The 14,045-nt window shown below is 54.0% G+C and overlaps 1 protein-coding gene across 8 annotated transcripts in view; it reads right to left on the bottom strand.

Annotated features, from left to right (window-relative positions):
- Window positions 1-744: 744 nt before the first annotated feature.
- Window positions 745-14,045, bottom strand: part of NF2 (NF2, moesin-ezrin-radixin like (MERLIN) tumor suppressor) — a 50,934-nt gene continuing 37,633 nt past the window's right edge. For 2 of the 8 annotated variants that reach the window (XM_071762653.1, XM_071762659.1), the window contains 3 exons: window positions 13,503-13,633; window positions 11,606-11,765; window positions 745-1,968 (listed from right to left, as the gene is read on the bottom strand). In XM_071762653.1, coding sequence (XP_071618754.1) covers window positions 1,918-1,968; window positions 11,606-11,765; window positions 13,503-13,633 — 342 coding nt within the window. In that variant the 3' untranslated portion in view covers window positions 745-1,917. Of the gene's footprint in view, window positions 1,969-4,553; window positions 4,603-9,766; window positions 9,827-11,605; window positions 11,766-13,502; window positions 13,634-14,045 lie in introns of all 8 variants that reach the window. The other 6 variants (XM_071762654.1, XM_071762660.1, XR_011729592.1 and 3 more) reach the window with 5 other exon arrangements.

Below are 14,045 nucleotides of genomic sequence, written 5' to 3'. Positions count from 1 at the left end.
TGGGCAAAGTCATCTCGAACCAGCCCACTCCCCTCTCCGCCGCCGCCTCGGCAGAGATTAATTTAATTTTGCTAAAAAAAAAAAAAAAAAAAAAAAAAAAAAAAAAAAAAGGAAAAAATGAGAAGGAAATTTCCTCTGCGAGTGGAAAGGGGAGGCGAAGGGCGGACAGGAGCGCTGGCACGGGGCTGCGAGGCTGTGAGCAGCAAATCTGCAACCCCCTGAGGTGCTGCCCCGCAACCTGAGCTGGGAAAAGCCCTTTTGCCTTTGCTTTTGGGCTGAAAAAAGGGAAAAAAGCCCCACCTGTATCCTCCCCGGGGTGATGGGAGAAGCTCCTGTGCTGGGTCCTTGCTGATGACACCGACAGGGGTTTGGTGAAACCCCGCTGGCAGTCCCAGCTCAGGTCCCCGGGTCCCCAAAGGGGAGCTTTTAATTAATCCGTAATTAATTAAAAAAAAAAAAAAAAAAGGGTCAAGGCAGCGTGTCATTTGTTTATTCCGGGCATGCCGAGAGCAGGCAGCACCAGGCAGAGCCCCAGGGACGGCAAACACAGGACTCAGCCCCTCCTGGGGGACACAGGGCAGCCCCAGGGGAATGGGGAGAGCAGGGACCGTGGGGAGTGGGACACCATCCTGCAGGGAATTGCCCCAGGGACCCCGAGGCTGCAGACGTGCTTCCCATGAAAACCTGCCCTGCGGCAGCTTCAGGAGGTTTTTTCCCAAAGCAAAACACCAAACGAGTCCCAGCTCCCTCTCTTTGAGTGGGCTGAATTTTTATTAAAACCAACGAGAAAAGGAATTTTTCTCCCCAATCTGGCGGTGCAGGGGAAGGGGCTGTGGCAGCCCCAGCCCCCAGCTGCTCACGGGGCACCCATCGGGGCAGAGTGGGATTAAATAAAAAGGGTTCAGGACACGCTGAGCCCCGGGGCTGAGCCTCCAGCTCACTCCAGTGGGGCTGGGGGTCACCTAAGGTTGGGGAGGGAGGAACTGGGGGTCCCAAGGGGATGCCCGAGGCAGCGTTCCGGGGTGATGGGAAGTTTCCCCCGAGCTCAGGGCAGGATTTGGGATGAAGGCAGGAGGGAAAGGTCAAGATATCACCGTTGCCCCCCCGGCTGTTGCTGGGGGGGGAGTCAGAGCTGTCAGGAAAAGCACCCGTGGAAGGACAGGCAGGAGCAGGCAGCCTCGGGAAGGCAGCATCCCCAAGGGGAATGGGAAAAGCTGGGAGGGTGTCCCTGTGCTGCCTGAGGGGGTGTGGGACCCTGGGCACCCTGCAAAAGCCCCCCCAGCTTCGAGCTGCTTGTGTTTCTCACAGTTTGCAGGGCAATTGCATTTGGTTGGCAGCAGCTGCTCTGCTCCTTATCCCTGCCAGAAAGGAGGAAACCTTCCTCCCCATCTCCCCCCCCCCTCCCCTCCCCGTGTCTCCTCTCCCCAGGGCAGCAGCAGCAGCTCGAATCCCCAGAAGCTGAGGTCCTGCAGGCGCTGGGAGAGCCGGCGAGACGGCTCCTGATTTACAGCACTCCACTGGAACATGCTCTGGGTTCTAATGGAGCTCCGGGCAGCGCCGGAGGGATGGCATCCCTGCTGGGGATCCCTTCAGCACGCCGGCAGCCTGGGGACACACACACACACACACACACACACAACACCGGGGGAGGGGGAACCTGGAGGGTCAAAACTACCCGAGGAAAAAAAAAAAAAAAAAGAAGAAATCACGGGAAAAATAAAGAAGGGAGGAGGAGGAAGGGTCGCTGAGGTGTAGAACATCACAGAGTCCACGGGCAGCCGGGCTGGACGCTGTCGCTGTGGGGAGGCTGGCAGCGGCCAGGGGGTGGGGGGCCATGCCTGGACCTCCCAGCTCCTTTTGGGACACGGTGGTCCTGGGGGAACCCGGGGCTGGTGGGTAGAGCGCTGTGGTCACTTCCTAGAGCTCCTCGAAGAATGCCACGCGGGACTTGGTGCTCTGGAGAGTGAGCTGGAAGAGAGCAGAGGGGGTGGGTGAAAGGGGGTGGGGGTGACACCCCCCACCTCTTTCCCACATGGCACCCGGGAAGGGATTCACTCCCCGGGAGGGCGCCGGGCTGAGCAGGAGGGAGCTGCTGCCTCGATGTCCCCCCCAAATCCCCGGGCAGGCAGGAGCAGGGGTGCCATGCACAGCCCATGGGCAAAGAGCAGGAGGGGGGGGGAGGGTGTGGGGGGAGCGATGCCGGCACCTCCTGTCGCCCGGGAAAGGCTGGAGGGAATCCCATCGAGTAAGGAGTGTGGCTGTGGGACACACAGAGCCCAGAGCAGAGGTGCCAGTCCCACGGGGTGGGCTGCAGGATGCTCCTGTCCCTCCTCACCCTGGGGGTAGGGGCCACGCACTGCGAAGCTGGGAGAGAAACAGCTTCCGTCAGCTGAGAGGGAGAACCGCGCTCATCTCTAAACCCACAGCTTCCCCCAAGCCACCGGGAACGTGTCACAGCCCATCACCTGCTAGGGAACACCCTGTCCTGTCCCGGTGTCCAACCCATCCACCCCATCACCCTGCAAGGATGAGCGTGCGTGGTCCCAGCACCTTCCCCCTGCCCCGGGATCCGCTCCCTCCATCCCGCAGGAAGATGGAGCTGGAGAGCCCTTCGCTTCCAGGATTCCATCCTCGGAGCCAAAGCTCCGCAGGACTCGGAGACCTGACCCAACAGAGCTTTTAGCAGCAGTGCTGAGGCTCGCTGCTAAAGAACCCCCCCGGGGAGGAGCCGTGAGGCCGTTTCCTAAGGGGCCAAACGGGAAACGAAAGAAACATCCTCAGCGAGGTGGAAGAAATTCCAGTTTTTACACCACCACCACCCCAAAAAAAAAAAAAAAAAAAAAAAAAAAAGGAGGGCGGTGGGAGAAGTGCTGCCTCCCGAGCAGCTGCTGAATCCCCGACAGCGTTTGGCAAAGCAGCGGGAGGACAGCCCAGGGCTCATTCCCAGGCTGCTTTTGCTGAAGCAGGGATCCTGGGATCACGTTGCAAGGAGTTAAGCCCCGCGACAGAGCTGCCAAGAGCTTTTCCCCCCGCCTCCCTGCCCGCCACGGCCTCTCCTCGGTAATTCCTTCACAGCTTCTAATACCAGTCGAAAAAAAAAAAAAAAACCAACCCAAACCAAAACAAAAAAACCTGTATTGCAGAGGAAATGTCTGCAGGGGCTTTAATGCCCTTCCCTGGCAGCATCTCCTGGGCCAGGGCTGGTTCTCCTCTGCCTGAGCATCCCCACCAGAGCTGGATGGAGATGGGATGGGGCTCTGCAGAGCCTCGGGAAACTCTTCCCTCTCTTTCAAGGCTGGAGAAGGGATAAAAAAGGAGTGGGCAGCCCCAGCCTGCTCCCAGTCCCACTGGTGGCCCCAACAGGGGCTTTGCTTTGGCTTCCCCACCTGGGAATCTCCTGTGCATGCCTGGCAGGAACACAGGACAGGGAAGGGGGGGTAGAAAGGGTGAGGGACATGGTGTGTGTCCCCCCTGAGCAGGGCTGCTGCCTCCCACTGCCAGAGGGCAAGGATGGGGCCCTGTCAGGGAATGGAGGGTGGGAGGGTGGGTGATGGGGTTGGAGAGGGGTAGGTGAGGCTGATCTGAACCCCTCCCTCCATCACAACCCCACGTGGGGCACCTTGGCTTTCCTGTTTCCCCTGGAAATCCCGAGAGGTCAGAACCCCCCCAGGGGAGGAACATTCACCTGCCAGCTTTGCCACTGGCCACCACCCCTGCTGGAAGGTGAAGAAGACCACCCCACCACCACTTCCCCAGCCCCTGGGGGCTCCTGGTGCTGCTCCATTACAGCACAGCAAGAGGAGGAGCTGTCCCGTTCCCCCCCCTCCCCCTCCCCTTTTCCCCCAAATCCCGGGCAATCCCAGTGCTCCCAGAAACGAGAGGAGACAGCAACAGCCCTGCCGGGGGAAAATGTTTTCCCCCAGGCTAAGCAGGGAGATTAAACTGTTTCCATCCTGCCTTCGGCTCCAAGAAGCTCCCTGTGCTCCTGGGGCACCTCAAAGCCCCATCTGGGGCACCTTTAAGTCCACCTGGGGCAGCAGCTTCTGCACCCAAACCTGCACCTTCCAGAACTGCTCCAGTGCCAGGGAAGCAGGAGGAGGCAAAGCTCCGAGGGCAGCACAGGCACAAGGAGAAGGCAGAGCTGCAGCCCTGCTCTTCCACCAGGAGCTTTCAGCTGTGACCTTCACAGCCTCCCTGAGATGCTCCACGTGGCTTTATATATATATATATACATATATATATGTATATATATATTTAACTTCACCTATGCAGGGAAACTGAGGCACGGGAGGAGCAGCCCAGGGAGCAAAGATGGGTTTTGATGAGCTGGGGTGCTACAGAAAAGGTGTGGGTGCTGAATTTCTCAGGGGGGTTATGCCTTTCTGCTCAGTGGCACAAGCAACAGCCAGAATTTTTGCCATGGGAAAGGAGAAGACCCCAGGGATTCCAACCATGGAGCAGCACCTCCACTCCCACCACCCGAGCACCCCCTGAGGCTCTCATCACCCTCTGATTCCTGCAGTGCTCAGGCAGGAGAGTTCCTCCCTGTTTACAGAATTCCTCCCTTGATAGAAGTGTTCTTCTGTCCCTGTCCCCAGTAACCTGAAGGAACAGAGAAAAGAGCCACAGGAACAGGACAAGAGCAGAGTTGCCCCACTTCCCATCTGCAGGAGTTGGGTTATGGCCAAGACCTCTGTCTCCCTCACCCTGGGGGCAAAGACACTTCCAGGAAGATCTCCAGCACTGGGAATAGGGCTGCAGTGGGAATAGTGCTGCCTGGCAGCTCCCAGACAGCTGCCTTCTCACATCAGGCAGGGGCACAAATAAACAGAAAAAGAAACAGGGAGGACATTTGGATTGTTCTTTTGCTCACTGATGCTCCACCACCAATGCTCTGCTGTGCCAGGAAGGAAAACTCCCCCCCCCCCCTTATCTTTTTTACCTTCTTTTATTGTTGATTTTCCCTCTGCTGAGCAATCACAGGCAGAGTGACTCTCACTCCCAGCCTGATCCTTGTTCCCATCCCCATCCTGCCTCACCCCATCCAGCCCCATGGGGTGGGTGGCAGTGCTGGGGGGAGCCCTGCAGCCAACCCCCTCTTCCCTCTCCTTTCAGCTGCAAACCCCACTGAGCCCCAGTCAGCTCATGGCAGGGAAATCCCATTCCCTCAGGCAGGGAGCAACTGCTTTTGCTCTTTTCTGCACCAGGGGGGAGGAGAGCATGGCCATGCTCCCCACCATCCCCAGAGGGAAAAGCCCTGAAGTGGCCTCCAGCACCTCCTCCAAGTCCTTTGCACTGCCTAGCACCCCTCTGCCCGGCCAGGCAAGGAGAATTAAACCTATCTCCCCCTCCCCTAACAGCGGGCAGGCCAGGCAGGGTGATTAACAACCGGTTACATTCTCGTCAGTGTGGAGAAAGGGGGGAAAAAATTGATTTACAAGCAGTATTATGATAATCTCCTTCCTGCAGGAGGGAGGGTGGGCTCCACGCTGCACAACCACAGCAGTCGAAGAAAATTTAAAGGGGGAGAGAAAAGAGAGGGAGTGCAATTAAGTGAGCAGAGCTCCAACGAATCAAGATATGAGCCAGGGAAGAGTCCCACTCCCTGCATTCCTGTGCTGGGGGTTCCTCTGAGCTCTGCTATCACCCAGGGCTGCTGGACTGGTTGGATCTCAGAAAAAAAAAAAACCCAAAAAACCAACGAAAGCAACCCAGTAAGTCCTTGGGATGTAACTGCTGGGGCAAACCAGAGCCAGAGAAACTCCCCCCCAGATCACATCAACCTTCTCCCATCCTCCCTGGGAGTAAAGCTTCACATTTCTCAGTTGCTGTTTGCTTGTTTCTCCTGCAGCCCGGCCGGGCTGGAGGGGAGGGTGAGCCATCCTCTTGCCCCCCCATGATGCTGGGGATGGGGGATCCTCCATCCCTGCCAACCCATCTCCCCCTCCTTGCACCCAAGAAATCCTCTTTATTCCCCCTCGCTCCCCTGAACATCACTCTCCATCCCTTCCCCCAGCCAGCCAGGTAGGCATTTCAATTCCCACCTAGACTCCTGAAACCCAAAACCTCCCCCGTTTCTCCCTCCCCCTCCTTTCCAGTCCCCACCTCGCCGTTTCTCTTTCACTCCCACGCTGCCGTTTATTCCCTCCTCTCAGCACAACTTTTCCCCCCCGGCCCCCGGTGCTTTTGATGAGTGCTTTTTCAAAAGCCCGATGACGATGCTCCAGTTGAAGGCAACGGGCTTTTCAAAAGCCTCCCACAAAAATAACCCACCGGGGTGACGTTTCCTTTTTCCCTCCTTGTAAACAAGGAAAAGGAGGCTGCCGTGTCCCACTTTAGCTGTCGGGGAGTTTCACTTCCCAGCTCCCAGGAAGAAGCAGGGCAAGAAGAAGAGGAACGTGGCCTGGGACAGATGGGGATGTGTGGGCAAAACCCACCTGGGATCTACCTCCCCCTCGGAATATTTGTGCCTAGCGGTGCTCTGCTCCCCGGGTTATCTCCCTGCATCCCATCAGGGCTTTTCTCTCTCTTCTCTCTCCCCTCGCAGGTCCTGCAGGGCTGGGACAGAGGGGTGCAGAGCTCCTGGGAAATCCCTCCCTGGCTGGTGCTGTGCCCGCTCTGCAGCACGGAGCCTTCCCCCTCTCCCCGGGGAAGGGATTGCTCAGCAACACCACGGCAACGCTGCAGTTCTCCACCGGGCTGCCAGCACCACCTCGGGGCCCTGGCTGGGCTGTCACAGTATCCCCTGAGAAAGGCAAGGACCCAGCCTGCCTGTAGCTCCACATGGCATCACTTCTCCCAGAGAAGTTGTGCTGCTTCCCTTCCCTCTGCAGGGTGAAGCTCCAGAGGCACAACAACGTCCTCCTTCCTCAAAATGCCTGTGGTCCTCCCCGTTTCCCTCAGGAAATCCTTGGAGCACAGCAGAGGATGTGCTCTTCCTTTCATGGGGAGGTGGTCTGCAGGGCCCAGAAAAGGAGAGGTGAGGAAGGAAGAACTCAAGAGAGGGCAAAGAGACCCCAGAGAAGTTTTGCTGCTTCCCTTCCCTCTGCAGGGTGAAGCTCCAGAGGCACAACAACGTCCTCCTTCCTCAAAATGCCTGTGGTCCTCCGTTTCCCTCAGGAAATCCTTGGAGCACAGCAGAGGATGTGCTCTTCCTTTCATAGGGAGGTGGTCTGCAGGGCCCAGAAAGGGAGAGGTGAGGAAGGAAGAACTCAAGAGAGGGCAAAGATACCCCAAAAGATTTGTTGGGAGTCCTCAAGGGACACGTTTCAGTGAGCCTCAGCAGGATGCTAGCCAGCAGAGCTGAAAAACAGGCAGAGAAGCCTCCTGCCCCAGTTCCAGCCTCCTCAAAATCTCTCAGGATGATTAAGCAGCCTCAAGACATTGGATGGTGGCCCAGCAGCTTTGTAGCCATGTCCTGAGAGACTCAGGTGGCAGTGCCCATCCCTAAATCACCAATGTCCTCTGTCCAGACCACAGCCTGTCCCAAGATGCAGGGCATGAAGACATCCCACAGCTCATCCCTTTGAGCCTGGCAGCCAAGGAGCTGCTCATTGCCTCATCCCACAGGGCACGATGCACCAGGATCCACCTCCACTATCCAACACCAATTCCCAGGGGCACCAGGAGAAGGATGAGGCAGCCCCAGAGTCCAAGGAAAAGCCTTGCTGCAGGGAGAACCCCGAGGGGAAGGCCAAGCCCATCCCTGGAAGGAGCAGGGCACTGCTCAAGGACAAAGCCACTTGTCTGGGAGCAGGCAGTGGAGATTTGCTCCTTGCCTGGATACTTCAAAGGGCTTAAATCACAGTAAATAAGCATGACTGTGCAAGAGGAAAGCAAGAGGAACTGAAGACCCAATTGTGTTTCAGAGCAGCAGCCTGTCCTGGGAGCTTTCCTACAGTGGAGGGTGCGAGGAAGAAGTGGTTTGGTTTGGTTTTTGTTTTTTTTTTATCATCTCCAACCACAGTGGCAAAGCCTCCCGAAGCCGAGCCAGCTGGAGACAGCAGAGAGCACCATGGAGAAGGGAAACAGCTTCCAGATGAGGTGCTTGTGCTGTGCCCACAGAGCTCATAAAAAAGGATTAGCATGTTAACCACGTAATTAAACATGAAAAACTTAGCAGGCGTCTTCAAAGGCAGGCAACAAAACCCAGGGGTCACAGCAGAGCTCCTGCTGTGCATCTGATTTAATGGTGGGGGCTCCTCCCAGGCACACAATCTCTCCCTGCTGCTGGATGAGGCTGTTCACAAACTGCCAGGGTTTCATTTCACCTCCTCAGGTGGATTTTGCCCCAATTTCCCCTTGCCACGGACCTGCTCAAGGCCACTCAGGCCAGGCCAGGAAGTTTCAACCACAACCAGCCTGCCCCAGAGAGACATCCAACACCTGCCCCAAGGTGTCCTTGACCCCTTAAAATTTAGCTGTGTCCTCCCTCTTCCCTAAGGAATGCTTAGAAAGGATAGAAGTCTGGCTTGGGGACACCCCTAGCCTTCCTGAGGCACCCAGCCAGCACAACACCCTACATGGGAGTGATTTACAGCACTGCCTGAGGTCCTGGAAGAATTGGCCCGTTCAAGAATGGCCCAAACCTCTGCTGATCCCTTCTGGCTACCAGCTGAGGAGAAATCTGCATCTAAAGCATCCTCCTGCCTCTGCTATAGAGCTCCAGAGGTGCTGGGAAGTGACTCTGGGGTCAGCAGTCTGGGCCCAGGGCTCTCCAAGCCTCCAAAAGAACTTTTTAAGAAAAACTTTTCTCAAAGGTTTTTACCACCATTGCTCCCTGCCTGTGCCAGCTCCGGGGCTGCCCTGAGCACTGCAAAACTCCCTAAACCTTGAGGGTGTGCAAGAACCACGCTGAGGAAAGAGCCAAAAAACCCCTTCCCCCAACTCCTCCTCCCCAAGGAGGAGCCGATGCTCCCTGCACAGGGCAAATCCCGGGAGGTAAAGCAGGCTCTGGAAAGCACTGATGTGGCATTCCCAGAGCAGGAGTCACTGATGTGGCATTCCCAGAGCAGGAGTCACTGCTGGAGGAGGCAGGGGAGAGAGAAAGAAGCAGGAGTGGTGTCCCCCCCCCAGGTGACCCACAGCAGTGTCCCTGGAGCATCCTCAGCTGCAGCCCTCACCCCTCTGCTCTGCATTCCCCTGCTCATCCCCCAGCAGGCAGGAGCTGACAACACCTCCACCTGCTGCTCCCCTCCAAGCAGGAGCTTCGTGGGTTTTTTTCTTGGTTTGTTTTTTCATTTTTAAGCACGTTCTGACAGTTTTGGCAGCAAAGAGTTGAATGAGGTTTTGTTTGTTTGTTTGTTTTTTTAAAATCCCCCATTTCTCTCCCCAGCAAACGAGGGAGAAGATCTTGATTTACTTCATTAAAGGAATCTTCAAAGGCCACCCTGCACCTCCAACAGCTTCCCAGCCACTGCCAGCACAGCAGAACCAGGAGTGTTTAATTATTTAAGCATCTCTGCCTCCACTCCCCCCTTCCCCCTCCACACTGCCAACTCAACTTCTGCCAAGAAAGATGTTTCCCAGCACAGATGAGGGGCAGAGAGGAAGGCAGAGAGGCTGTGGGGGGTGAGATCTGGGCAGGGGGTCTGTACCACACACTGCAGGGGTCCATGGTGGGGACAGGGCTGGGTGGCAGTGTCACCAGCACAGCACCCAGTGTGTAAGGAGTGCTGGAGGGGTGGCTGGAGCAGGATGTAGGGCAGGGAAGCTCATGCAGGGTTAGTATCCCAGCCAGGGGAGCCCATCACCCCAGGCAGAGTACCTTGGAATAACCTACTTGGCAGTCTCAAATGCAGATAGGTCTTCTGCCCTGGGCTTGAGGCTAAACCAGCAAAATAAAATGAAAAAAAAAATGAAAAAAAGAAAAAAGAAAAAAGAAAAATAATCCTCTGTCATGGGAGTAAAAGCAGGTTGTTTCTGTAATCTCTACAGCTTGCCCCCAGTGCTGAAGTGCTCAGCAGCTTCCAGGTGGGGCAGAGGGTTGGTGTATTTTGTATTTTAAGTCCTGTTAAACTGCTCCCACCCCATTTCCACTGCCTTGCCTTTTCCTTTCCCTCCCAACTGCAAAGACAAAAGCCCTTCCAGACCTCCTGGTGGCAGGAACAAAAGCAGCCTGTGATTCTGCTCCATTGTGCTCCACTAATAAGACTTTTATTGAAAAAAAAAAATTGCTCCTCTGGCCAGAGGTGCAGGAGCCAGGCAGCCCTGGTCTTCTCCTGAAGGGAGAGCTCCAGCCTCCAGGTTCAAAGGAGACTGAGTGCCCTGTCCCTGGCAGACAAATGATTGCCCAGCCACTTTCTTTCAGTGAGACAAATGGGACCAGTGGCTCCCTATGCACTCCTCTCTGTCAGAAGGGAAAATTTAGCATTTTCTGTCGAAGCCAAGGGCTCTGAGCACTGAGATGAAACCCAACAAAAAGCCATTGGGAGGAGAAATGCTACAGTGACCAAAGGGTCTGTGAGGATTTCAACACTCCCTGCTCTGGAGGGACAGAACTCAGGGTTAGCACAGGGGAACAGGGAAGTGGGACCCACCAGATCCAGTGTCCTGCCCCAGTTCAGTGGTGACAAACTCCCAGTCAGGAAAGGCAACATGAACTGATACTTTCAAATCCTTTCAGATGTTAACTCTCAGCAGGGAGTAGTAAAGAAATACAGATTTTTTTTTTTCCAAACCTGGAGTTGTTACCACAATCCCCATCTTGTGCCATATAGGTTTTTGGATCCCTCACAAGGAGGGCAGAGAGCCAGATAGGGAAAAAGCCTTTGGAAGGACAAAAAGCCCTTGCAGGTGACTGGGACTCAGCCCCACATCCCACTCTGCTGCCTAGGGATGCACCCCCAGCCCCTCCTTATGCTGAGCCCAGCTGGAGGAGCTGAGCTACTAAGCAAAAAAGGGAAGAACAGGATGTAAAAAATTATGGCAGGGCTTTGCTGTGACCTCTCAGGTGTGGCCCTGAGCCAGCAGACCCACACATCCTAACTTTTTGGTGAAGTTCTCCAACTCAAGTGTGTTTCCAGAGGAGGGAGGTGGTTCCAGGGGCCACAGCAGAGAGAGCAGCTAGCCAAAGGTTTTGCTGTTAGTATTTGAAGCTGCACTATGAGTTACTAGAGAACAGACTAAAAAGAAGAGCATGAGGTTTTTGGCTTTTTGTACTGAGAGTCTGTAAACTGAGTATTTCTGCCCTTATTATTCACCAGCCAAACACAAGGCTGCTTCCCTGCAATGCTTGTAGGAAATGGCTACAACAGGCAGGGGCTTTTCCTGCCCCTGGGGTCCACAGGGTATCAGATCCCTTCTAACAGCATCCTGTACAGCTTTTGTTAAGGTACAGCAAAACATCTTGACCTCCAGACCTTAGGATTCCCTCCCACAGCACTGAAAAGACAAGGTCTGGTGGTGGCAAACAGAAACCAGGAGCCAGCATAAGCTGAAGTTCTCTGCACCCCAGTTCAAAGCTAAGCAGCCGGGGTAGAAAGCCTAGATCAAACAATTTTATTATAACAACTTGTGCAAAAGCTAAAGGAAACGGGAGGGTTACTTTGTTGCTGTTTTTAAAGGATTTCAATCACGAGAGATACAAACTGGAGCCCTCTGATACCTTTTTAATAGTGTTGTGCTTGCTGTTGCCTCTGCTGGAGTTCTCGTTGTGCAATATATCCAGAGCTGTCTCTCTCTCCTTCAGCTTCAGTGCCTCAATTTCTGTCTTCAGCTCGTTCAGCTGCTCCTGCAGGTGTTTGCTCTTCTCCATGTACTCTACCCTAGCACACACAAGAGTCCTGGGTTAGTGCTGGCCAGCTGCACATGGTGACACGATACCATGTCAAGGAGTTGTAGCAGAAAAAAACCCCTTATTTCCATCATTTCTAGTGTGTAGAACTGACAGCAGCACACAGTAAACTAACCCAAATGATGAGTTGGTTGTTACTAAAAAGAGGACCCAGACAGCTGACCCAAGAACAAAACTCTAGGTTATGTTACTTAAAAGAAAAAAGAAAAAAAAAAAGCCAAACTGAAGCTGCTGGGTGGTATTTATTCACTCCCAGCCTCCAAGTGGAGCTGCACCATGACACAGGTGACCACGACACAGTTTCAGTCTACAGGGCAGTTCTTTCTGCAGTCGTTGCCCCTCTGTCTAACCCAGCTCACAAACTCCAAGGGATAAATCCTTCCAGTGAGGAAGGACCCTGATGTACTGACTTCTCATGTTTTAGAGAGATCTGGCTTGTAAAATGTGTGGGAGCAAGCACTGTCCCCAAAATATCAGCTCTCTTTTAGACACACAACATCCTCGGAAGAGAGCAAGCTCTCCCAAGGAAAGGATACCACAAAATTCCAGCAGCAGGGAATTCCATTCCATTCCATTCCTTGGCCCCAAGGCTTTGTTTTGAGCCTGGACTAAACCAAGGAAGCCTTCCAAGAGGAGACAAAAAACACCTCATGCCAGCCTTGTATTTGTGATTAAATAGCAAGACCCAGGTTGAAGTACTAGCAGGCTGACAAGAACCTTTTCAGAGTGCCAGAATTTCTAGAGGGGTTTATTTCAGCCCCTGATGAAGGAGAACAGTCCCAGAGAAGTCAGGGAAAGCATGATATTGCTTTCAGAGTTTGGCAGAGCCAAGCTCTTCCCACTTCAGAGAGGGGGATGACCTAGTTAGCATCCTGGGTGCAGAACCAGGAATTATCCAGTTATTTTCAGCTGCTGTCTTTTCCCTTCTAGCTTTAGGAGAAGTTTTAAATCCCTTTCTCTAGCACAGTGGTCTGTTATTCCATACAAAGGAGAGGGCAGACAGCAGAGGCAAAATAAACCACCCTCTGGGATTCAGGGGTGTTTCATGCCAGCCTCAGGAAGTTTTGGCTGGGATGCTTTGGCAGAGCCCTTCTAGCTTTGATCTGCTACCCAATCAATGAACAAAGCACATTATTACTACAGAGATTAAAATCGGATCTGCTTTGATTTCTGCTAAATTTGTAATTTTGAAGGCTAGACTTACACCCCCAGGAAAACACAAGATCAAAGCTTAAGAGTCACATCCAAGCTTGCTTACGCACACTTTTAATACATAAACACGACACAGATTCCAAGAAAAAGGGGTTAAAGCCCTCACGTGGGGCTTCAGCACAGACACCAGCCCTCTTTAAGTTCTCTGGACCCAGCAAGTGCCCCAGCAGGCAGACTGATATTAACTCTTGCTTCCAACAAGGACAGTTAAAGCCTAAACAAGAGCTGGGTTAACCATCCAGAGAGGAACTGGCTCGAACGCCCCATTAGGCAGGAGCAGGGACACAATTGTGACACCACATCCTCACCCAGAGACGTCATCCAGCCACGTCACACTCTGGGCAGAGCTCCCAAGGACCTGGTAAATGTGATCCTGAAAGACTTCCCTCCTTGTCACCTCCCACCTGTGTGTCTGGAACATCAAAGTCTCACTCAGCCCCAGCACGATTCCTCCCACCACAGCCAAAACACAAACCCCAGCCCGGCCACCACCTACTTCTCCTTCTCAATTTCCATGGAAAGCCTCTTCATGTCTGTGTCTTTGAAGTCAAAGGACAGGTTCTCACTGATGAGGTTGAAGCTTGGCAGGTCAGTGGGCAGTGCTGTTGTGCTCGAGTTCATGGACTGCTGGAGAGGGAGAGAGCACAAATAAATCCCTTTGAGCCACAGAAATGTTCCTCCAGCAACAGGCAGCAAACTGATCATAGGATCAGAGAATCACAGAAAGTGAGGGGTTGGAAGGGACCTTGAAAGATCATTGAGTCCAAACCCTCTGCCAGAGCAGGGTCACCTCCAGCAGGTCACACAGGAACACATCCAGGAGGACTTTGAATGTCTCCACATAAGGAGACTCTGCAATCTCCCTGGGCAGCCTGGGCCAGGGCTCTGTCACCCTCACAGTGAAAAAATTCTTCCTAATATTTATATGGAACCACCCATGTTCCAGTTTATAACCATTGCCCCTTGTCCTGGTTCTAGAGAACCCCTAGAAAAGCTTCACTCCATCCTCCTGGCTCTCTCCCTTTATGGATTTCTAAAC

The sequence above is a fragment of the Heliangelus exortis genome, chromosome 19 (genome assembly GCF_036169615.1).
Source record: "Heliangelus exortis chromosome 19, bHelExo1.hap1, whole genome shotgun sequence".
Taxonomy (NCBI): Eukaryota; Metazoa; Chordata; class Aves; order Apodiformes; family Trochilidae; genus Heliangelus; species Heliangelus exortis.
Note: the sequence above shows the minus strand (reverse complement) of the source record. Positions and strands in the feature narration are given on the sequence as shown.